Genomic DNA, 24,238 nt, shown 5'->3' on the forward strand with positions numbered 1-24,238 from the left:
GTTGCAGGTCATCATAAATAAATTAGACTTTGCTGCAATACTTTCTCACAGCAATCAATGCTGGCAATTGCTTTTAGGCAGTTAACTACAGATATGGTTGACTTATAATATTAAAACAGAAAAAGTTGGATATAAGTTAAATACTAAATTATAATCACTGCACGGTGACGCTTTTACCTCACAATAAGAAGGCCCCTGGTTCAAGTGCCGGCTGGGGGACCCGAAACAGAACACCAATGGGTGACCTTTCTGTGTGGAGTTTGCATGTTCTTCCCGTGTTTGCCTGGGTTTTCTCTGGGAATTCCGGCTTCCTCCCCCCATCCAAAAACATTCTTCATGAATGAATGAATGAATAATTTAAATAAATGCATTGAAAACACTCAATCCAATTGTTTAGAAGCTGTTTCAAGATGGTAAAGGTTAATATATAACCACCATGACATAATTTATTATGGTAGCCCATATCTCAGAATAGGAAAATTAATAAGAACACAATCAATCAAAAATATAAAATAAAGGTTTAAAATTTCCTAATAACATCTAAAATCAGAAAATTTGCTGTTTCTTTTTGTCTCTTGAGTAATTCATTATTCTATGCTGAAGAAGCTAAGAGGTTTAGATGTTTCACATGTTTTGTGAATACTTAACACGATACTTTCCTGTCTTCTTTTTTTATTTTTACTACGGTATATAGAAAATAGAGTTGTTCTAATCCTGAAGCACAACACGATTACCTAACAACAAAAAAGTCCAAACGAATGAGCTTTTAGAGGTGACCCAATGATGTAATCAAAAGGCAGAAAAAATGTGTTAAATGTGCAGAACTCACATTTTTATTTTCCATTGTCATTTTTTCTTATGGAGACTAAATGTGACCTTCCAGAATTCTATCCACCATCATCAAAGTTAGTAAGATCCTCGGCGTGTGTAAAGGGGCTATGTCTGTGGACATGTCGTGAGCTGAATGGAGAGCACCCTTCACCCCCACCCTTTTCTGAGCTGAATGGGGCCCTGGGTAACTGTCATTAAAATGTGCAGGGATGGAGGGAGTGAGGCCACGTCAAAACAGGAGAGGAGGAAAAAAAGGTTCTGATCCTGATAATCGTTCCAATCCCAAAAAAGAGTTGATAGCTGAATCCAGGAGTGTACTCACACCTGGAAATTCTGGTTCTTCTCTGCTCAGATGGAGTTAGGGATGTAAATGACACAGATATGTTTCGAAAAATCCAGACACCATGGTAATAGCAGAATTGGCTGCCAGCCACAGACACAAACAAGATTAGTAAAAAGGCATCAAAGGCAAATCAATAGGGAACTGAATCGTCTTTTGGTCAACTTTGTTGGTTTCTCTTCCTGTTGTGTCTCTACCGTCTTTGCCTTTTTATGTACACGTGATGCAAACAACAAGACGTCCAATCACAAACTCGCATCTACCAAATCGATTCAATTCCAAAAGGCTGAAGGTGAACCAAAGGGAGGAATGTGTGTTTTGTTCACTAAACGTTCAAAACCTGCAAACAAAACTTGATTTTTTTTACCACAAAAAACAAAACAGTCTAAAAGACCCAAGATGAAGGTTTCATGTTTGAAGCTGTATGTTTTAATTAATGTAAATAAAAAGTGCTGGTAAGGAAATAAAATGTTTAAAGGCATTTTTAGTTATATTTTTAAATGCCAAATCATTAAAAGATATTGTACATATTGTATCCATTTAGGTAAAAGAATTTAACTCAAGCTTATTCCCACAAAGTTAGATTAATCTTTCATGAATGGATTCTTGTACCACTAATTGAGGTGCGCATGAAATCATGTGAGAGGAAAAGACAATAACCCTAGTGTGGACTTTGGTCTTTCTATGCGTGAATGAATCAAATTTACCACCCTGGGGTTGTTTTTTGTGAGGAATGAACATTATAATACGCTTAAAAGGTCAAAAAATTGATTTTGCAAATTTGTAAATAACGAGTATATGTAACAATTGCTGCACCCACTGCCCAGGAACAACAAGGGAAAAGCTGCACTAGTTTCAGGAATAATAACTATTGTCTAGTTACAGTTTCAAGTTTCTGATAATAATATTGAATTTCAAGAAGGGTTGCTTTTAAAATCTGCTTTAAAAGGCTCTGCGTGCTGTTTTTAACAGCCAAGGTGAGCTGCTAGACAGTCTCAGGTGATGAGGCGTGCTCTGTGCACACCAACTCCCACTAACACTCCTTAATGCCTGGCTGTGGAGGATTCTCAGCTCCAAAAGGGAGGATGACATTCAGAGTTTTTAGGCTTAAACGTTGCTTTGTTTCATTCACATTTACACCTTAAGCAAACTGTAGTGAAGTCCATTTGCAAGACCAAGCCCACTTTTTCAGACGAGTCCCCATCTGCAGTATAGCAGCCTCTGTGGCTTCAAAGGAAAGTCTTTGAAATTCTGAAATGAAATCTTGTTGTTTTTTGTTTTTTTTACCAGCCCTCGTTTTTGTCATGAGGTGGAAAAATATGGAGTTTTCTTGAAAACATTTAGGAGACATTTAACTTTTTGATGCATATTGACGCAAATATGCATCAAACCACTTCACCCTCCAAATTTTCTCAATTTAGAACGTGCATGAAGCAAAAACAAAACAGTTTGAACGATATCCGATCAGGTTCTCTTCCATCTGTGATGCACAAACCAAAATACGATTTTGAATAAGTCCCTTAGTTGCATTCATGTCTCTGATAATCATATGTAAATTTTTTTTAGTTATATTAAAATCCTTATATTATACTTTTATATAATTTATTTGTTATGAACAAATTAGAGATCACATTCCAGGTTGCATTTTGACCAAGGATGGGAGTTGTGTTTCATAACAGAGTTGGAGGAATCATGTAGAAGACAATGAAAGTTTTTTTCTCTTAACTGCCTTTTGAGGAAGTCTAGATTTGGAGTTTCCTGTGAGGTTTTCCGGAGTCCATACTGCATGTGTTTGCGTGCCGAGAGGAGGGGCCCTCCCCGCCTCCTCCTCTTGCTCCTCCTCTTCCTTCTCCCCCTAAACTTTGTCTGTCTTTCCAGGCACTCCCTGTTTGCTCTCAGTCCAGCTACAGTTCTGCACCTCTTACTCCAACAACTTTCTCCAAAGCCGTTCTTGACCTTTTGCCATTCTTTTGTGTGCAGCTTCACTCCCTCATCAGGATGAGCACCGATCCAGTCTTCAACAAGATGCAAGGCAAAATCCAGATGGCAAAGGAAATGAGTGAAGACAAAAAGTTGTACCGATACAAGGGGGTGCTATACCCGACCCTTATGTGTCCTGAGGAGCACATGACGGCTCTGGACAACCTGAAGGCCAGGGAGGATGACTTAATGCTGGTGGCTTATCCCAAGTGTGGTGAGTAACAGAGATCTGCAATCAAACTGGAAAGACTTTTTGAATCCAAATAGTTTTGTTTTTAAATCCCACAAAACATTCATATTCAGATATATTCAGACATCCCATTAGTCACCACATTTCCTAATTAGAAAGCTGCAAACACAGACAATTCTTTCAAGATTCTTGTGAGATTCTGCAGCTGAGATTATTGGATGGGTTCAGCTGGAAATGCAGTTGTATTATGTCACAATGATCCGCTACTGTGATTCTGCATCCTTCGTGACAGCAGAATTAGGGCTGAAGTTAAATGATGGATATCTTTCGCCCGGAACCTGCACCTCTGGTTCTGCGTGTTTGTTGAAGGTGAGGGTATGCACTTTCTCCTACTTGATGCTTGGCAGACCTCAGTCTTCAATTGCATTTTAACAAAGAACATTGTGAGGACAAAAAAACTGTTTTCCCTGCACCTTCACACCTGTGTCTACAAACACAGAGCGACACCCTTCATCCATCAGCTGCTGATGAAAGAAGAATCGACCAGCCGTTTACTCAGAACAAAAGGTGACAGAAAAAACACAAAAAAAAATGTTCACAACCAGCTTAGTCAGCTCACACAGCTCCCTTTGTTCCAGTAACACCCAAGAGAGGCAGATTCGTTCGTGTACTTTGTTTATTTGAGTAAATTCCACACAACTGAACCAAGAAAGACAGCTGTTCCTAATTAACTTGAGTGCTTTTATGTCACATATTCCCAACACTGGCTTTATAGGTTCAGGTCGTAGTTGTCAATGAAGACTTGATTCCTAGTTGACATAACTTGAAATAGAGATAAATATTATATAACACTTTATTACCAGCCTTTGCCCATCAGTGGCTGGGTAAGGCTTCGACAACCCCGTGACCCTAATGGATAAAACAGGTTCAGACCATGGACGACTGCACTTTATTACCATTAAACTGCTGAAAATTTTGTTTTTGTATGTTTTTAACATTTTTAATGTGATATTTTTCTGATGATGGAGGACATGTATAGAAAAATTACCTCAAAAAAGCATTTCTGAGTAGTTATTCATTCAAATTGTTGTGAATCAAGAGGAGACAAAAAAAGCCATTTAAAAAAAATTGTAATTTGTGACGTAGAAAACACGCTGGGCAGGGCACAAGCTCCCTGCTCTGCTCCATTCTGATACATACCTCCAATGTTGTTCGCCATTTTTGTTGCACCGGTTATGTTAGCTTGAGAGTGTGAGGGGTGAAGGGACGGGGGGGGGGGGGGGGGGGGGGGGGACGGGGGGGGGGATTGCTCCACACCAACAGTCCCACCCCCACAACTCAGAGGCAAATTTCTACATACGATCTGCAGAAACTATGTCCAATATTAAGACTTTCATGATTTTTGATTTGGGCTAAAAACAATATAATCAAAAATTAAAAAATCACTAGCAACGCGTTCACAAGAGATCAAAAGAAATGGGTCTTTAAACTGTTTTTTTTATGTACTGACCCATAAAAAGATGTTACAACAAATTTGATGCAAAGTTTGTGGCTGTTGTTATAGTCCTTTACAGAAATGTAACAATTTTCTGTGAGAAATGTTTACTTTTGAAAACTCCTTCAAGCACAGAGGTTCATTCACATCAAGATGAGACAAATTCCATTGAGGGGGTTATTTTCTTTTACATTCACTAATGTCATCTCTATCTCATCTCTATGAAATCTGCATTAGTGTGCTGGCAAACACATGTAATCTGTGAGTTTATGAATGTTCATACTTGCAGTTTTGTTGGCGAAGTGACCTGTTTGCAGTATGGGATCGATTACAGGAGGCTAGTATGCCTTAGTAATAATGGCAATAGATTAAAAGGCCCTGCTGCTGTGGTAGTGTATGAAGGAGATAAAGAATCAACCCGACCTTTGCCCTAGTATTGCCAGAGAACATTCTGTGATGTTTACTGATGCAGGAAACAAGATAGAAATGACAACTGAGGAAATAATCAAGATGCATAAAACCAGATACAAGAACAAGAATTCTAACCAAATATGCACAAAGAAAACCTCAGATTTTAAAGCATCAATGATAAAATAAAATGCAGCAGCTGGATGGTGTACAAATGGCGCATGGGCAAACAGGTTTTGATTCCCAGGGGAAGCGATAAGCTTTATCCACTGTGGGTCTTTGGTTAACTACTGCCTAACTATGTAGTTAAAGTTAATGTACCATTATCTGTCACACACCTAGGTGTGTGAAATTTGTTCTCTGCATTTGACCCATTCCCTGGGGGAGCTGCAGGCACAGCCATTAACCCCCCCAATACAAACCCCTTAATGCTGAGTGTCTAGCAGGTGGGTCCCATTATTGGAGTCTTTTGTATGACTCGGCCTAGATTTGAACTCACAATACTCCAGTCACAGGGCGTACACTCTTCCACAACAACACTAAATAAATAAAATGGAAAGTAATTAGCAAAATCTTAAAAAGACAATAAATGTTTTCTATGAAAAAATGACTCAAACCCCTGAGCTTTGACCTGCTCTCAGGAGATCTGCAAAGTCACCAATAAAAAGTTTTTGTAGGTCTGAAGCCTTTTTAGTGAGGTGTGCACACATGCTTAAGGGAAGCAAAATGATCAGAGACCTCTAAATGACCTGAAGTGATTTTTCATTTTCCACTGAGGGTCTCATAATTTAACAAACAAACCTGAAAGACCACAATAATGCTTGTGACGCTAAAAAGCAACAAAAATGTGTTAAATTAAAGAAAAACTGAGAAATAGAGAGAATGTAGGGCATCAACACAACTTTGCATTCCCCTTTGGGCTCAGTGTTGTACATTTTACACTGTTTGACACACTCTTGCTTTAAAATATTTTTACGTATTTGTGGTGTTTGTGTGTGGTTTTTGTGCAGGTTTCAACTGGATGGTCGGAGTTTTAAAAAAGATTATTGCTGAGGCCACAGGGGAGAAAAATGAAAGGAAAACACCACCACTCATTGAGTTTTTTGGACCTGAAGTTGTAAAGGTACTGAATGTGCGTGTGTGTGTGTGTAGGTGTGTGTGTGTGTGTGTGTGTGTGACAAACTGCACGTCAAAATGCAAAACCAACTAACGCCTTCGGATTCTTATCGCAGACCCTCAAATTGCCCCTCAAACCTGAGCCGTTAACTGCCTTGTTTGGGGTCATCCCCAATATGACAAACTGGCCAACACTACAATCTGATTTTGGGGCACTTCTCACTTTTTTGGCAAGACGCAGGATTTTGTTGTGTTGGAAGTCTCCCTGTCCTCCTACGCTAGAAATCTGGATCAAGGAAGTTTTGCACTATAGTAAACTTGAAAAGATTAAGTTTACTCTACGTGGCGCCACGGGCAAGTTCTTTAAAATTTGGCAACCCTTTTTTGGACATGTTAACACCTTACAATCACGTAACATTCCCACCTAGCTAGCTCTTATTTTCCTAAAAAATATACTTTTAGGTATTTCGATTATTTCGTTTGCGCTCACTCATTGTTACTTTAAAATATCACTGACCTGAACTATTTGTTCTCTATTTATGAAGACCTTTTTTATGTTTTGTCTTTGTTTTTTTTTTGTTTTTTTGTGTGTGTTCTAATGCTTTACACATCTCCTATTCGTGATCCCTGGAGAGTTTCTTTTGATATGTCACATATGTTGTGCTGCCATTTTATTTTCTTAATTTTAATGATTCATTACTATTATTGTAAGTTTTTGGTGTATATTAGGCTTAGTGATGGGATGTGTATCGCCTTTCTGTTAAGGTTTTGTTTTTTGTTTTTTTGTTTTTTTGTTCTAGGTTTCAATGGGGGGGAGGAAAAAAAAGTGTAATCATTGTTGTTATCATGTGTTTACTATTGCTCCTCTAAAATCCAATAAAAACAATTTTGAAAAAAAAAATGCAAAACCAAAATGTCTCTGTATTGTTTGCACTCAGGTGATGGAGGAGTCGCCCTCTCCGAGGTTTTTAGGGACTCACCTTTACCCCGACAACATCCCCCCCTCCTTCTATGAAAAGAAAACAAAGGTAAGTTTAAATGTTCAGGTCTACAACTCAACTATCAAACGACAGGATTTCATCATGTACATCATTTCATATAATTGCATGATAACTCATTGTAATTTAAGTACTCGAGCTTTAATTTGTAAGAAAAAAACAACAAATGTTTCAAAAACAGTTCACTGAAGGAGAAATCATTTACCTTACAGATTCAGAATAAAACCTGTCTAATTAGCTTCTAATTATTAACAGGTTTTCTTCACTTTTTCTTGATTTGTCTTTTCTTCAATGCAAAGATAATGGTGATCTTTAGAAACCCCAAGGACACCCTTGTTTCCTATTATCATTTCTGCAACAACAACCCAGTCCTTCCAACTGTGTCCTGGGATTCTTTCTTCTCCCAGTTCATGAAGGGAGAAGGTGAGTGAAGATTACAAATTTAAGATTCTTTTTTTTTTCCAGAACATTTTGACAAAACATTTGAACAACCGTTTCTGCTAACATTTAAAAGAAAAATAGACATGACATAAAATGATAACGACTTTAAATAAAGTATTTTTCAATGAAAAGTTAATATTTTTGGACTTTTATTATTATGGAGGTTTCAGGAAAGAGATGCCTAATTGAAATTAAATAGACGATTATTTTATTAAACCAGTCACAAACAATATTTGATTTTTTCAAATGTTCTTTTCCTATAAGAATAAAAAAAACAAATTATGTTCTGAACCTTTTTAAGGTATATGAAGAATTGTAATCAAATTTCCGGTCGAGTTTAGCTACTCGGGTTGTTGCTCCATTATTGCTTAAGTAATTTTATCATCTTAATCCTGAGGAATAACATTCAATTTGTCTGTGTGCTTGTTAAACTTCCTAGCTTTTGTTCTTCGTTCCTGCATTCTGAGGTTAATAAAGTTGAGCTTTGCAGTGTTTATGGTCTAATAGCCACTAATAAACACTTAATAGCTGACTAGGGAGAGTAAAAAAATCTGGCTCTACTACCGGTATATGAAAAGTTAAAGATAAAAACAACATTGAGGTTAAACTGGAGTTTTTTCTGGTTGACTCACGAATCAACAATTTAAGAATAATGCATGGAATTTTAGAAAGAATCCACAACACTAGCAGTTGAATTTAGACCCACTCCAATGAACAGGGTGTTTTTTGATGTTTTTAACATGTTCTTATGGCATTTTTCTCATGATGAAGAACATATATAAGGAAAATTCAGCCTACAAGGTCATTTCTTATTATTTCTTTATTTAAATTGTTGTGAATCAAGGTTAGCTGAAAAAAAATGCTGTTTTTAAAAAGTTTTGAGTTGTTGCATAGAAACTACAAGCTGGCAGGACAAAGAAGACAGGACAAAGGCATGATGGGAAATAAGTGCAGACTTACTTCCTGCCACAGTCCCACCAACAACTGAGAGATGAAATTCTAATGAACTCCTGCCGCTCTGAAGAAATTATGTCCTAGAAATAGACACAAGAACTCTTTTACAGTAGATCAAAACATAATTGGAGTGGGACTTTAGGTTAAATAAAGAAAACAAATAAAGCAAGGAGTACTTTTTTGATCCTCAAAGTTTTTAGATTTTTTTTTCTCGGATTACCCACCAAACCTACACCCCCTAAATACAGATTAAGACTCGCAAACAGCATGTTTAGACATTTCTGCAAGTATTTATGTCGTTTTTTAAGGCGTGGTCCTTTGTGCTGACTATCACTAAATACTGTAAAAACATTTTGACAGTTCTACTCACATTTGCTATTTAGCTGACCAGTGCTTTCAGCTTGTTGTTTCAGTTTGGACTCTGAGGATTGTTGGTTCTGTGCATTTCTGCAGTTGCCTGGGGGTCATACTTCGATCACGCTTTGGCCTGGGACAAAAAAATTGACGATCCTAATGTAATGATTGTCACCTATGAAGACTTAAAACAGGTAAAAAGCTTTTTTTTTTTTAACATTTGTCATGTTTTAGCACATTCCCTTTCTTAAAAAAAGGGAAAACTAATTTTCCATATTAGTATGGGGCTTTTTTATTTCTTCATCAACCAAACAAGTTCATCTCAGCAGAGATGCTGTTTTCCCACAGGCATGGTGGGTAAATTCTTGAGTTTGGGGGCCCACTTCAAACCACAATAAATGAATATACTTTGTTACTGTGTGTGTTTTTTTGTATAGTTTCAAATCAATTGGTATTTTTACTCAACTTTTTTTGTAATTTTGACACCTTTGGACAAATGTCTGTTATGCTTAGGGAAGCACTACAATTTATGGAGCCGATAACGATTTTGGTTGTTTTTTGATTTGTTCTTTTTAGTTCTTTTATTTAAACTTCCGAATGGTCATCTCTCTTTGAACGGTTCGAATTTTTAGCTTTAAAAATGTTGTTCTACTTTTTTTTAGTGTCAAGGTACTTTTCAAGAATAATTAATGTTGATTTAAAGGGGGGGGGGGGTCATTTTTCCCAAATCTCCAAAGAATTTTGCAGCAGCCCTGCATCCCACTATATTTGTGCTTGTGTCAATTATTTACAGTTAAAGTCAGTCGCTTTGTTTGAAAGTAAAAAGACCCCTTTTCAAGAAAATATGTCTTATTTTCTGTCTTGTAAGAAAAATAAGTTTTTAAATGGCAAAATGATCTTAGTTTGAGAAAACATGTCTTAGTGACTAGACCTTTTTCCTTAAAATCAGTGTTTTTCTTACTTCATTGGCAGATTTTTTGCTTATTTAAAGGAAATTTAAAAAAAAATTTGACTGATTTTCAAGAGATCTGTTTCTGCACTGTGCAGGCTGAACTTGTTGGTTTTTACTTGTCCTGCAGGATCTGAAGGCAGGTGTCCATCAAATCTCAAACTTCTTTGGCTTCACCCTGACAGAGGCTCAGGTCCAACAAATCGCAGAGAAGAGCACTTTCAACGCCATGAAAGAAAACTCCGGCCAATCTCATGGCAACATAGGAAACGTCTTCTTTAGAAAAGGTGATTACACACTGAATCTGATGCTTTTTGATAAGAAATTTGTATCTTCCAGGTTAAATGACATTTGGAACTGATTATTTCAGGTTTAAATTAACCAACCTAAAACCCCTATGGACTCTCCGGAACACAGCCAAAGTTTAGATTCAGTTATTGTTAATCATTTTTCCATGTCTGTGCAGGTGAGGTTGGGGACTGGAAAAACCATTTTACCCCAGAACAGAGCCGAGAAATGGATGAGGCCTTCAACAAACATGTGGCAGGAACCAAGTTGGGAGCCAAACTGGACTACCAGAAGCACTGCCTGTAGAGAAACAGAAGATGTTCCTCTCAGAGATGAGTCTGCCAGGCGTCCCCGCCGATCCTGTTAGATTTAGAAATCATTTGAATAATAACTAGAAAGCGTTTTAATCTGAGGTTTGTTAAGATGGTTGTTTAAGAAAGATTGCTGCACAGATGCTTCAGTTCTGCTTTGGGAAAGGATGACATGGGGGGAAACAAAATAAAATAACTTCTTAATGTTCCACAGGAAAAAAATGTCCGAACGTTCTTTAAACTGTTAAAGTGCTCTTCTTATGGAGCATACATGCTTCCATATTTGCTTTGACTTTAAAGCCGGTTTTTGTGCTGTTTACAAAGTCTTGTGACAGAAACAGAAGCAACGACATCAGACACCAGAAAAAAAAAAATTCTTCACAATCAGTCTCCAAGTAAATAATGGAAAGTTTTTTTTTTAACTCAGCTTGTTTCAAATTTGTTCTACTTTCTACGCTGGCCCTGAAGTCTAAATCACATCACATTATTATAAGGTACACTGTCAATCAAATGTATGTCATATTTAAGGCGCACTGAACTATGTAGTGCATTAAGTGAGACAAAAGAGTCAGAGATAAGTCAGTCAGTCAGACTTTATTAACTGCATTCCAAGTAACTCTAGAACCTGTTTGTAACACGTTAGCAACGTTAGCATTTTTCCAATACCTGTAACTCCCAACGTTGTTAGTGACACCACAGCCACAGCAAACGTTTGGTGATTGCTCCATCAATCCTTTACTACAGTTCTGTCAAAATATCCTTCTGCTTTCCCTCTTTTTCCAACCTCAAACATCATCCAATCAATGATGTCCCATAACACCTATACCTTTTCTGGTTTCTTATTTTGTTTCATTTTTTGCTTTTGCTTTTTTTTTTAACATTTAATTTGGATTTCTGGATATGCCTTTTTTTTCCAAAAAGTTTTTTTTTTCTGTTTTGGTTTACGGAATTTTTTTAATGTAACTAGTGTTTCTTCCTTTTTTCTTTTTTAATTGTCATTGTGATCTCTAACGTGTCTTTGCGTTGAGTGATTTGTTGATGTGTTTTGGACTTCAGGGCCACCGTCTCACTTGGCAGCTACATAAAACACTTATCTGGAAACTTCACTCGAGTTTATAATGGGAGCCATAAAATACTGTCACAGACAAAGGTGGTTAGTAATGACTTACTCAGTTACATTTACTTAAGTAACTTTTAGTTAAATGTACTTTTCAAAGTTCTGCACCATACTTTTTACTTTTACTTGAGTAGATTCATGATGATAAAGCAGTACTCTTATTTGGTTATAAATGGTTGTAACTGTTGAGTTTCTTTTGTTTGAAACTTTTGTACCATTTGTTTTAGGGATACACAATAAAATCAAAATGCGTCTTTGACAGAACATTTCATTATCACTCATCACATCTGAAAGTACCAATGGAAAAGGAAAACCACTTTAACTTTACAAACACGCTGAACACAACAGTACAACTTGAACTTTGTAGGAACGGGGAGAATGTTGAAATCTCCAAAAAACAAGTGTTGTAGTAAAGCAGCAGTGATGTGATGAGGTTTTGCTTCAAGAGCAGAAAACAAAGGCTTTCTTTTTCAACATCAGTAATAATCCAAGATTTGTTTTTAGTACGTTAAAAAATGTCAATAAGACTGTAAGGGAGAGGAAGTTCCTTTTCATTCAGCTACTTCACATCTTTTTTCATCAACATCTGCAAACAAAGTTCAAGATGATCAACAATTCCTTTTGTCCTCTTACTCTTACTATTTGGATGCCCACTTTTAGACTCTTATACTAGAGTGAAATTTTTTTAAGTAACATTACTTTTACTTGAGTATCATTCTTGGATCCTCTACCTGCCTCTGCTCACAGATACATTAAAATGCCCATTTCCTGTATGAACCGAAAAATATATGACTGCACTTTACTGTGATAAATAAAGCTATCTCTTCACGTTAGTTGATGCTAAAATTCTTTAAATCACATCGACGGATTGGATCCCCGTGCTTGTGTGTGTCTGAGTTTGACATCTTTATCCTCACTTTGACTGATAGAATGCAAACAATAGATTTGAGTCTTATTCAATCCCCACCAGATTGCTTTGAAAGCTGTTAAAACTCACCTGAACACTAGTTCACAATGGATTGGATTTATCTGCGCTTTTCCAGACACTCAAAGCACTTACAGAGTGTCCATTATTCATTCATGGTTGGTGATGGTAGCTACTGTTGTATCCACAGCTGCCCTGGGGCAGACTGACAGAGGCGTGGCTGCCAGTTCGTGCCTATGGACCCTCTGACCATCACTGGGACATTCATGCACATTCAAACACTAGTGGAGCCACACTGGAGGAAAGGAGGGTCAAGTGTCTTGCCCAAGGACACAATGACAGTTGGCTGGGTGGAGCGGGATCGAACCGCCGTCCCTTCGATCACTGGACGACCTGATGAACCGCCTGAGCCACTGCGGCCCTTTATACCAAACAAGAGAACTCTGGTCCAGTTGGCGGTTTTGGTGCCCTAGGTGAACGGCGACACATATTTGTGTTGTATTGATCATTTTAAAAAATACTTACTTGGTTAAAACGTCCATCAAATAACTTCTTCACTGGTCTGCTTTTAGACAACATTAATGTCAGAAATCCAAAGGTTTTGAAAAGCATTTCAAAACTTAAATCACATTTAAATTTAAAGGAGTATATTATGTTTGTTTTTGTTTTTTTATGGAAAAATATTGAGCATGCGCTACTTTGTTACCCACTCACTTTTAAATAGCAGCAAATGACTCTCTACCTTTTCCTTAATTTGTCATTTTTTCTAAAGAACTCAAAACAAGACACAAACATACTTAAAAGATGGAACAAGACATTACTGCATGAAGTGGTGTAAAAATAAAAGAAAAAGTTGTCAAAATGACTATTTGCTGCTCCTCCCTTGCTTCACCTCTTCTTTCTCGTTCTTGTTTCTCCTTATATTCTTTAGAAAATTCATTCAAATATGTTCCTTTTTTTCCTGTTGTCACACTTCCTGCACTGTTGTAAGTGTGTCAACAAAGTTCTTGCTTTATTTTTGCCCCTTTTCCCTTTTTTCACACATGCTTGGATAACTACGCTATATCTAACCACTTTATTTTCTTTTTAAATCTCTTTGAAGAGTTGACAGACTAGTCCATTGCTACATAGAGATGGGGAGAACAAAAACATTTCAGATGAGCATTCTTTTGCCATTTCAGTGGTTGTGGTTTAACAAATACTGGATGTGTCAATCATTTTAGACATTTTATTACGTTTTCTAATGGTAAGTCTGCCCCTGCTATAAAGATCAAGCTTTTTTTTGCTGACTTGCAGATGAATCCAGGTGTGGTTCACTTCAGTGCAAATGCACACAGACTTTCTGCAAACCAATATGAGTTGATGACAAAACCTCTGTGTGAGGAGGAGGAAATAACACTATAAGTCTGAAGATGAGTAGATAATGAAAACATCTAGAAATAGCTTTAAACCAAAAGGTTTCTAATTATGGTTTTCATAGGACTAACATGAGATGGTTTTTTTCCTAGCGTTTTTTTTTTTAAACTGCTTGATTCAGGCATCAGTATCTAAAATGTAGGAACTGCCTGATTCTTCCAGGCAGTTCAATCGGCTTTGGTATGTGGCTCTCTCCTGAGAACGCCTCATGATGGCCTTAATGGGAAGAACACATTTTACCCACTCAAGAGTGTGACCACTTTCAGCCAATATCCTTTATCAAAAAATGAAGTAGAAAAAGGGCAAAGCAGCTTTGTTTGAACAGAAGTGATTCCAAATGCTTTACAGACACAAATAGCTTTGGCAGCCTTGAGAACTATTAAAGACAGACACACTAAGAAAAAATAAGCAGCAATTATATAATTAAGAGTCCAGGAATCACAGCAAGTTAAAAAAAAAAGGTAGTGGAAAAGAGTAGTTCTCATTTAAGCTTAAAAGCAGATAAAACGCCTAAAAAGGCTGGGTTTGTGTAAACTTCTCATTCTCACAATCGTTTTTCTTACTTTATTAAAAATATTGCACATACAAAATACCAATGACAAAACTCCACACTATGTGCAAAATACAGTGTTCACGTTCGCCAGAGATTGAACAAAAATTCCAAAAAAAACACAATAATGACAATCATTAGGCCACAATCGTTCCAACAATTTTTAATTCTTAAGGTTTTTGAACGAGAGAGCCCCCTGCTGAAAACTGAGGAGATGACAACCTGAATATTTGGAGACATGCCCTCCCTCCCAAAAATAAAATATTTATTTTTTAAAACAAAAATTTTATAATTGGCTTAGATGGAACACTATACTTTTGTTTTTTGTTTGTGTTTTAGATTTACCGGAAACTGTTCGTGCATAAAGCGGAAGTAAAAACACCATATCCGGTGTCAAGAGAAAAATCAAATATGGCGCCATTGATAGTCTATTAACAGTCAAGGTTTTACTTTATTTTTTTAAATTGACAGAATATTTTTAAGACTAAAATTATCATGGTGGAACCGGGCTGCAGTGGAAGTTCTGTTCGGTTCTTCTGCACCGCCGGGAATGGAATGGAGACTTTTCTGACGGAGGAAGTGAAGAAGAAGCTCTTAGCTGAAGACGTGAGTTTGTTTGTTTTGAAAGAAAAAGAAATCTAAAAAAAGAATTAGAAGGGAAAAAAGTACAAGTGTATTCCAAGCAAATGTTTTTAGTAGCTTAATTTAACAGCGGAAGCAGTCCCAGGTAAAATGTCAAAGAGAAAAGACTTTTATAGAAAATCTTAACATTCGTTTTTGTTTTTTAGGTTCATTATAATCATGTCAGTCATCATTTCAATATAGAAACAGGATTCTAAGGATCTTTACTTGGATCCCCTATTATGAGAAGAACGCCTGGTTATTTAAAAAATAAAGGAAAATAACTGCTTTTATGGAAAATAAGGTACAGAATTTCCCTTTTTTTAATCCAGGTGTGTCAGATTCCTGGAAAAGTGTTGTTCAGCTCTTCTGCAGCGATCCACAGAGTAACAAGCCTGAAAGCAGCAGAACGGCTCTTCCTTTTGTTAAAGAAGGACTCGCCTCTCAGGATGCCAACCCGCTGCAGCCGAGGTACCGGCCCGACTCACATGCTAACATACAGAAACTCCAAAGATTTAGTACGGATGTACGGCATTCAGCTGAAGCACACAATGGATACGTAGGAATAGGTAGCAATAACTAGAATAACAAAGAATAACTAGGATAACTAGGAATAACTAGGATAACTGGGAATGCAACGACACTCGGTTTGAAACCGAACCCCTTGTTACACCCATTGAATGAGATTGTGGAAAAAGGGAATTGCTGCATTCCTTCTGCAGTATGTTTACGTTGGAAGTGTAAAACATGTGTGTTAAATTTAAAGACCCCTTCCCATGAAAATTGTGTTTTTGGTGTTTTTCAAGAAATTTTAACATGTTTTTGAGACATTTTCAAAATGACCCTTGTGTCATGTTTTTAATAATAGAGGACAAATAAAAAGTAAACTAAGAATAAATTGCATTTTGGAGTATTTTTGTCATTTGAAATTTTGTGAATCAGGAGCAGACAAAATGTCTTTTGAAAAACATTGTATTTGTCACATCGAAAATAAACTGGACGGACCACAAGCTCCATTCTGCTCCATTCTGATGGATCCATTTATAAACGTTGTTTTTCTCGTCCGAGCTGGAATCTGCTCCAACATTGCTCGCCATTTTTGTTGCATAGGTAATGTTAGGGTGGGGATGTGGGGGGCTGTAAGCTAGCAGGAGAGAGTGAAAACAGAGAGCTCTCAGCAACAAGGACGGGTAGGGGGGTAGGGTTGTTCTGCACCTACAGTCCCACTAATAAACTTCTGTTGCTCTGCTAAATCTGCTAAAGATAGATTTATAACTTATTGTTTTACTACATTATACAAGGCTTGGTGTAGGCCAGCTAAAATATTTTTTGTTACTTTATTACTACTTTGTACATTTTTTAGTTTTTTGTTGTTGTTTTTTGAAACACAAATCATATATAGAACCAAAACCAAACCGTGACCCAAAACTTGAGGTAGGAACAGAATCATGGCGAAAGTGAATTGTTGGATTTCTGTGTAATGTTCCCAGCAGAGGCCGCCTCTTTGCTGCAGTCCAGGCTGTTGGCAAACCGGGATCAGTGGATCGGCGCTGCAGTGACATGGAGCCGCCTGCAGAGGGAGCTTTTAGCCAGCAAAGGCCTGGGAGGAACAGCACGGAGTCAGAGGGGGGGAGGGACTGAAGACTTTGCAGCGTCAAAAAAACACAGATCTGAGCTCAGAGAGCCACAGAGGGAAGAACAACATGTAGAAAAGCCACCAGAGAAGAAAAGGATGAAGGAGGATGGTGCAGAAGCGGAGATAAAGATGGAGTCCAACAGCTTCTGCAGCAAAATCTGTCTCACAGGAGATGATGAGGCTTCAGAGAGTGTGGAAAATGGTGAAGAACGTCTCGTTCTGTACACAGATTTTCTAAAGTAGCAAATCCTAATCTGAATTTTTATCTCGCAGTATCCTTTAGGATCAGCTGCAAATGCAGCGGATCTGTCTCCAGGAGCTTCAGCTCACAGGTGCTGAACTCTGCCACCTGACAGTAGTGTGTGGTCCCAGCTTTGGACTTTCAAAACAGGTCATATTTGTCTTGTTTGTGGTGCAGGAGGTGAGCAGAATGATGGGAGCTGCTGTGAGCAGACTGCTGGGCTGGAAGGCTGACCTGAAGAATCCTCTGCTGGAGGTCACTCCATCTTTTCTGACACATTATTTACGTTTTCAACGTGCGGTTGGTTCTGCTTTTCCCTCATCCTGTCAGACCACATGTCATCGTGGGCTTTGGTTTCTCTCTGCAGGTCAGTCTCCACCTGAGCGACGATTACTGTCTGCTTGGAATTCCACTGACCAGGTTTCATCTGCATTTCAGACTTTGGGGAGCAATATTTAGATTTTGAATTGTGAGAACCATGTTTGAAGTATATTGTCTACATTTTATTTGGGACAAACACAGATTTTATACAAATGAAGAAATACTTTCAAATATGACAAACAAAAGAGAATTCCTATAAAAAAACATCTTAATATAATAGGTGCAGCTAAATAAATAAAAGTCATACATACATTCATGTGCCAGAAATCTGTTACTAAATAATTCCATTCATCATCTTCTATAATCTTTGTTTGTTTTCCTATCAATGTTTGACTTAATATCTATAATGGGTCTGTGTTTCGTAATTTTGTATTAAATTGTTCTATTATTTTTTAAAAAAATTCTTTATTCAAATGTTTAATGAAATAAACCAATCAATCAATCAAAATTCATGTTTGAGAGCTGACTGTTGAAATTTGCTCAACCACTAAAGACAATATTTAGCTGCTGAAATATAATTTAGCATGGTTTTAAAAAGTTGAAAAGCGTCAAAAATCTGATGTAAAAGTACAAAAACCTGAACCTAGTGCTTTAATAAATTCTGAGTATGCTTAAAAAATCAGCTTAGTTAGTTGAAAGAAGCAGACAAATGGTTTAAAAGGACCAAATACCTTAGTTACTGGGGTTAAAAGCCCAAAATCTGGTTGGAATGATCTTCTAAGAGGAAAGTTTTTGAAGAATTTGAAGCTTTTCCCATGTGAAAATGATCCGTTTATGAATGAAAATACCATAATTGTAAGAAAAATCTAAAGTTTAAGCGGTTTTATCTTCAAAGAACTGAAAGTTTTGATACCAGAATTGTTGAAAAAGTGAGAACATTTTTAAAGACTTGGTGGAAAACACACAGAAGTATCTAGAACCGAAGCTTGACTTTTCTACATTTGCATTTACTCAAGAAGGGATCTTTTTAATATGTTAACAAGCTGATTGCTGCCCAAATCTTAACTGGAAGACAAGCTAAACTAGTCGGTTCCTAGAAAAGAAAACTGGTTCTTTGGAGGCAAAAAAAGGAATGAACTGGTGCCGTACACTTTTTCACAGAACTGCAAACTCATAAATGCTAAAAAGTGATGGGTGCTGTGTCCCCTCCCATGCAGGTTACCTTTGGCGAACCGCAGCTACATCAAAACAACCGGACTGAGGTCCACTGTGGCCTGGGCCATGGCATCACTGGCTGACATACAGGTAGAACACAGCCAGAGGCCCGGAGGATGGAGTGAAGGTTGTTGGTGTGCGTGAGGACAATGCAGAGGAGAGACTTAGACTGATGCGGATGATTTGTTGTGGAGATCCCCTAAAGGGGGCAGCTGAAAGACAAAGAAGAGCTGAGCGTGACGTGTAGCACCTTCTGTTTTACAGCCGGGGTTCTCTGTGGTTGATCCGATGTGCGGTGTGGGAACCATCCTGATTGAAGCAGCGCAGGAACATCAGGTCAGAGTCCAGATCTGCTTCCTTAACCCTTGTGCTATCTTGTGGGGTCAAAATGACCCCACCCTTACATTGATGTGTTATTCCTACCATGATAAAGGTGAAGAGGATTTCATGTAATCCATGGACACCAGTGAAGATCACAAATCATTGAAGAAAAACGGTTCAGAGCACTGTCTAGTGGGTCTAGATGACCCAACTCCCAATGTTAAAGTGCCTAGGATAGCACAAGGGTTAAAGTTTAGTAGAGTTCACTTTGCCCTGTGATAATTTGAATTTGAATAATGTAAGGCCTGCAAAATAAATCCCAAATTTATCGTTATTGCGAAATCAAACGGTGCAAAATGCATATCCCAAAAGACGGCAAAAATCACGATTAATGGTTACCTTAAATGTGTAAAAACAATCTTATGGCAGCTTAAAGTATTTAACAAATCAAATAAATTCATTTATTTATTTGACCAATCAGATGGAGCCCTTCATGTTGTTGACCAATCGGATGGAGCTCTTTTATTTATTTTGGAGCTCTTTTATGTTCGATATTTGCCTCCTGTGTAAACGAGGGTCATTTGGAGTCTAATTTAAGTTATGTTGACTCTTATTTAAATGAAATGAGCTAATTTAGCATGAGACGGTTAATTGAACAAGCTTGCATTTCAGTGTAGACTTTAGCAGCGATCACTGTTTGTTTGCTCTCTAATCCATCCGTAGAAGAAAGGAAAGTCTTCAGGCCTAAAATATTCTAGATTTTACGTTTTAAAACATATAAAAAGGGATTCTGTTTGAGAAATGTGTTTGATATGTGAACATGCAGGACTGTCAGCATGACGGACTCTGTAGTTGTGTCCGAATCCCTCACTACTCACTAACTATTTAGTACATTATATAAACTATTTCTCCAAAATCAAGAGTCCTGGAAATTTCCCCAAAGTCTCTGCGAAAAACTAGAGTACATCGATGCTCACTCATTTAGCAAATATAGACCACAATGCATTACGTTTCAACAATTTGTGATTTTAACATTATTTTTTCTGTTAATTATCCAAGTTTCATTTTCAGAACATCGATATTCTTTGTAAAATGTTCAGATTTCTAAGGTTTTTACTTCAGCAAATAGTTTGTCATATTCTGCCTTTAAAAAACGAAATTGTTTCCGAATTGCGTTAAAATCCAGAGCACTGGATATTCCTGCACTATAAAGTCTTTTAGAAGTTCAGAAATCATCTGTGAATTCAGACAAAGCCTGTGATCTTCAGGATGCCTGTTTTGTGGGTGTGGACATCGATGACGGACAGCTGCAGAGGGCCAATCACAACGTATTATTTGCACATCTGGGGAAGAGTATACAGCTGCTGAAAGCCTCATCTATGGGTAAGAAACTGTTTTTCAAAATAACCAACAGGGGATCCCCTTTCACTAGAAAACATTTGACTCTAAACCTTTACTCTGCAGACAAAAACAGATTTGGATTTGCCGTTTGGGAATATCTGAAATGTTTTAAGTCTTGTTAGATATTAGATTGTTTTGTAGGAAGCCATTTATCTGAACCTCATGTCCAGCAAGTTCTTAACAAAAAGACCATGCCTTTGCTTTGTTATCCTTAGAGTCTAGAGTAGTTGTTCATTCAGACCTGAGCCTCTAGAATTAAGGCAAATAACCAAATTGTGACAGTAAGACAATTTCTCTTCTATATATGGCATTTCATCTATATTTCTCCAAAAACCTTTTGCAACTCGTTTGTCCCATATGGTAAATTAGAGCTTTAGACATGAATCTAAAAATAAAACGTCTATTCTTGGAGATGATAAAACATCAAGTTGAATCAGTGGCTGACATGCTTCAGTTGTCGTCATGGTGACTGCTTTTAGTTTGAACAAATCAAATGTTAGGTTTTTTTTATCATAACAAGAATTACCTAACTTTTTTACTTTATGAAAACTTGGAAAAACGGTTCTTCCGTATAAAGTTTTGTGGATTTGAAGAGCGCCATCATCAGTCAAATGTTGAAGTCACACAGGAGGCAATGGAAACCTTTGGAAACTCACCACACTCGCCTTTCTCTACAAATGTGTCCAAATTCTCAAGCCAGGCCCCATTAAAGTAAATAAAATAAAAAACTCCCTTTTCTATAATTACTTCCTATTTTCTGGAAACAATTTTTTTTAAACTGGAAACCAGAAAACCTAAAAATCAAAACCTGCGATTCTGCACTCGCTTTAATTTTTATGGAAAGAGCTGCAGACTAGGAAGGGCCGTCCCAAATGTTTTAGTCTCCATGGAGATCACCATTTTGAATCAAAGTGTCCCTTCAGAACATCAGACAGAGGGATAAGGACTTAGTCACATGCACCTGTGCGGGTTTTTGGGTTTAAGACACGTGACAGGAGAGACTTTTTAAGCTGTCCATCAAAAGGTTTCACTGGTTTTCCTTCAAGGATTGGATGGTAGGATGGACGGATGGCGCTTTTATTATTGCATAATACAATGAGAAAAGCATAGAAGAATGAATGTTGCTTAGCCCGTGTGTTTGCTTAGGGCTGCCTCTGCTCAGCGGCACTGTGGACGCCGTGGTCTGTGATCTGCCGTTTGGGAGGAAGTTTGGCAGCAACACCAATATGGCTGCTGACCTGCCGCTCATCCTTTGGGAAATGGAAAGGTACAAGAAAATCCTCACATTTCTCATTTGTGACCCAAAACAAATTTAAAAGGAATGCTTGTTCTTTGTTTTTTAGAATCCTTTGTCCTGGAGGGACTCTCGTTGTCCTCCTGAGTCCTCAGTTGTCGTGTCTCCTAAAGAAGCTCCTGACACAAGAACCCGCTGAGCCAGCATTGGAGCAGAAAGCAGAGCCTCAAGCCGTGGCAGCGAGCTGCCTGTCGTCCAGCTCTCCGCCCGACCAGCAGCTCCACAGTCAAGACAGACGTCCAGCTGCTGGTCTTCAGCAACGCCAGCCCCCCCGCCGGTCTTCTCTGAAGCACCAGGCCACGTTCAGGGTCAGCTTAGGGGCCATCGACGGACTGATTCAGAAATATGTCAAAACGTGATCGCTGTTGGTAAACGTGCTCATCATGATGATCATGAGCATGTTTGCTGTGTGGAGAAAACTGACTGAATCAACACATTACAGCCCAAAACGGAGAAGAGGAGCTTTTGAATTAAATTACATTTGTTGTCTACAAATCTGGTAGAAGTTCAGATGTGTTGTATAATGCAGTGAGAAACTATATATTTTTTTTAGTTTTTTTCCACCACTAATAAAAAGTAGATGGAGCTTCACCTCACACTAGAGACTGCAATGTTTAGCTTTTTTTTGATACTGGTAAAGAATTTAAATACATTTTTACTGTATATGTGAATCCTGAGATGCCTTCTTCTGCCTCTTTCTTTTGTTTTTAATACTTTTAAACTCTGTGTTTTTCTTTTAATGTTGTGATTTAAATAATGATTGATTTTGAAATTTTTGGCTGCTTTATGCCAGTTAAAAAAATTAATAAGGAAAAAAAAATGGGCCTCTGCTTTATCAGCTAGACTCAGGGTCTGCAACCTGAGGGCTTGGAGCCACATGTGACTCTTTTACCCTCCTTTATGGCTCTCTGGTTAAAGAAACATTAAAATATTTTTCATTTTAACCCCGTAAAGCTCACTACATCAAATAATTGACAGAAAATTGAATTTGAGGGGAATTGAGATCATTTTTAAACCCATCAGGAAAAGCTCTTCTGCTGCCTCTAGTGGAATTATAATGAACTACAAGGAAAAAAACATGGACAGTTGGATACAATGGGTTCTACGGAAAGTTTGGACCATGCTAATGACTAAAAGCCTCAAATATCCTGTGGAAAGTTGAAAAAGTGAAAAATGAAAAGCAAATGATTAAAATATTAAAGCTTAAAAAAATACAATGTAAAGTAAAACTAAGCATGAAAATACAAAGGAAAATAAACAGTAGCTTAAAAAGTAGCTTAAAAATACTACATAAAGTAAAAAATCGCATAATCCATCCAAAGTAAAAATCTAATTACTTAAAAATGCTATGTAAAGTAAAAAATGTATGTTTAACTGACAGAAATCTTTAAACTAGTAAGTAAAGTTAAAAAAATCTACAAACCCTATGTAAAGTAATAAAAAACACTAAGTAAAGTAAAAAAGCAAACAACTTAATAATTCAATGTAAAAAGAATAAACTACAATGTTAAGTAAAAAAATCTAAGAATAATATGTAAAGTAAAACATGACCTAAAAATACTATGTGAACTAAAAAAAACTTAAAAATTGTATGTTTACTTGACAAAAACTTTAAATAATTATTAAGTAGTAGTAAGTAAAAAAAAAGATAAATCTAAAACCCTTTGTAAAGGAATAAAAAGCAACATCACAAAGTAAAGTAAAAAGCAAAACAACTAAAAATATATATAAAGTTTGGAAAAAGAGAAATGTTATGTAAAGTTTAAAAAAATTAAAAAATACTTTCTGAAGTAAAAAAAAATCTTGATGCTGTGGTTTAGCAATGAATGCTTAAACTTTGGCTCAGACTAATTTGATTTTGTTCTTAAAAACAAACGTTTGAAATATTTTATTGTTATTTCCTACTTCATCCCATCAGAATATCGTGCACTGCTGCAATTTTTAATCTCAAATTCTGGAAATTTCTTGTCCTTTAAAGCTTTGAGTTTAGTAACCATAAAGAAGATAAAATAATCATGAAATCATACGATAAAATGTTACAGTTGAGTTATTCTTGTATAAACTGCATTTGCAGTCTCAAGGCCTGTTCACACCGGGACGAATTTCGCCGGCGATTTTCGCCGACGTTTAACGCCTCGTGACTAAACAAAGGGCACCAACGAGAGTGTGCACACCGACGCGAAAAAACGCCACGCGTTAAAGCGTCAAAAAAAAAAAACGCCTCGGGTTCGTTTTTTTTTTCGACGCGTCGCGTCGAAATCTACTCGACCAATGAGAATGGCGCTTTTGCTCACGTGTCTGGAGCTTCTGAAGTTAGAGTAAAACACAACTTGGGGGCGCTCAAACACAAAACTGCCTTGCTGAGCACACATACCAGCGAAGAAGATAGACGCCAAGTAGCGTCTACACTGCCGCGAAGCAATAATGACGTACATTCTAAAATATCCCCGAACCAAGCACCAGTTGGAGCTACTGGTGCTTGAAATATTCATGTTTTCTTTGTTTGATTCTGACAAGCGTGTAAA

The 24,238-nt window shown here is 37.3% G+C and overlaps 2 protein-coding genes across 3 annotated transcripts; both read left to right on the forward strand.

The window, feature by feature from the left end:
- Positions 1-3,029: 3,029 nt before the first annotated feature.
- On the forward strand, positions 3,030-11,029 carry sult6b1 (sulfotransferase family 6B member 1). Its single transcript, XM_023963416.1, has 7 exons — positions 3,030-3,365; positions 6,255-6,367; positions 7,299-7,388; positions 7,658-7,781; positions 9,207-9,301; positions 10,187-10,343; positions 10,523-11,029. Exons 1-7 carry the CDS (start codon positions 3,170-3,172, stop codon positions 10,648-10,650), a joined length of 903 nt encoding a protein of 300 aa, XP_023819184.1. The 5' UTR covers positions 3,030-3,169; the 3' UTR covers positions 10,651-11,029.
- Positions 11,030-15,053: 4,024 nt separating this feature from the next.
- On the forward strand, positions 15,054-22,384 carry thumpd2 (THUMP domain containing 2). 2 transcript variants are annotated; one of them, XM_004077223.4, is made up of 11 exons: positions 15,054-15,269; positions 15,617-15,755; positions 16,775-17,122; positions 17,194-17,252; positions 17,339-17,416; positions 17,529-17,581; positions 18,700-18,787; positions 18,962-19,033; positions 20,287-20,401; positions 21,566-21,686; positions 21,763-22,384. In XM_004077223.4, the coding sequence occupies exons 1-11, from the start codon at positions 15,159-15,161 to the stop codon at positions 22,070-22,072; spliced, it is 1,494 nt and encodes a 497-aa protein (XP_004077271.1). In that variant the 5' UTR covers positions 15,054-15,158; the 3' UTR covers positions 22,073-22,384. The 2 variants fall into 2 exon arrangements, with proteins under 2 accessions (XP_004077271.1, XP_011482470.1); XM_011484168.3 differs by having other exon boundaries at positions 16,778-17,122.
- The last annotated feature ends 1,854 nt before the right edge of the window (positions 22,385-24,238 follow it).

The sequence above is a fragment of the Oryzias latipes genome, chromosome 15 (genome assembly GCF_002234675.1).
Source record: "Oryzias latipes chromosome 15, ASM223467v1".
Lineage (NCBI taxonomy): Eukaryota > Metazoa > Chordata > Actinopteri > Beloniformes > Adrianichthyidae > Oryzias > Oryzias latipes.

Bases quoted from the DNA above. Each gene is read 5' to 3' on its own strand.
- thumpd2 (XM_004077223.4), top strand. From the start codon at position 15,159: ATGGTGGAACCGGGCTGCAGTGGAAGTTCTGTTCGGTTCTTCTGCACC. The intron at 17,582-18,699 runs GTTTCATCTGCA...CCTCCCATGCAG, and splicing joins CTTGGAATTCCACTGACCAG to GTTACCTTTGGCGAACCGCA. The intron at 20,402-21,565 runs GTAAGAAACTGT...GTGTTTGCTTAG, and splicing joins GCTGAAAGCCTCATCTATGG to GGCTGCCTCTGCTCAGCGGC.
- sult6b1 (XM_023963416.1), top strand. From the start codon at position 3,170: ATGAGCACCGATCCAGTCTTCAACAAGATGCAAGGCAAAATCCAGATG. The intron at 7,389-7,657 runs GTAAGTTTAAAT...TTCAATGCAAAG, and splicing joins TCTATGAAAAGAAAACAAAG to ATAATGGTGATCTTTAGAAA. The intron at 10,344-10,522 runs GTGATTACACAC...ATGTCTGTGCAG, and splicing joins AAACGTCTTCTTTAGAAAAG to GTGAGGTTGGGGACTGGAAA.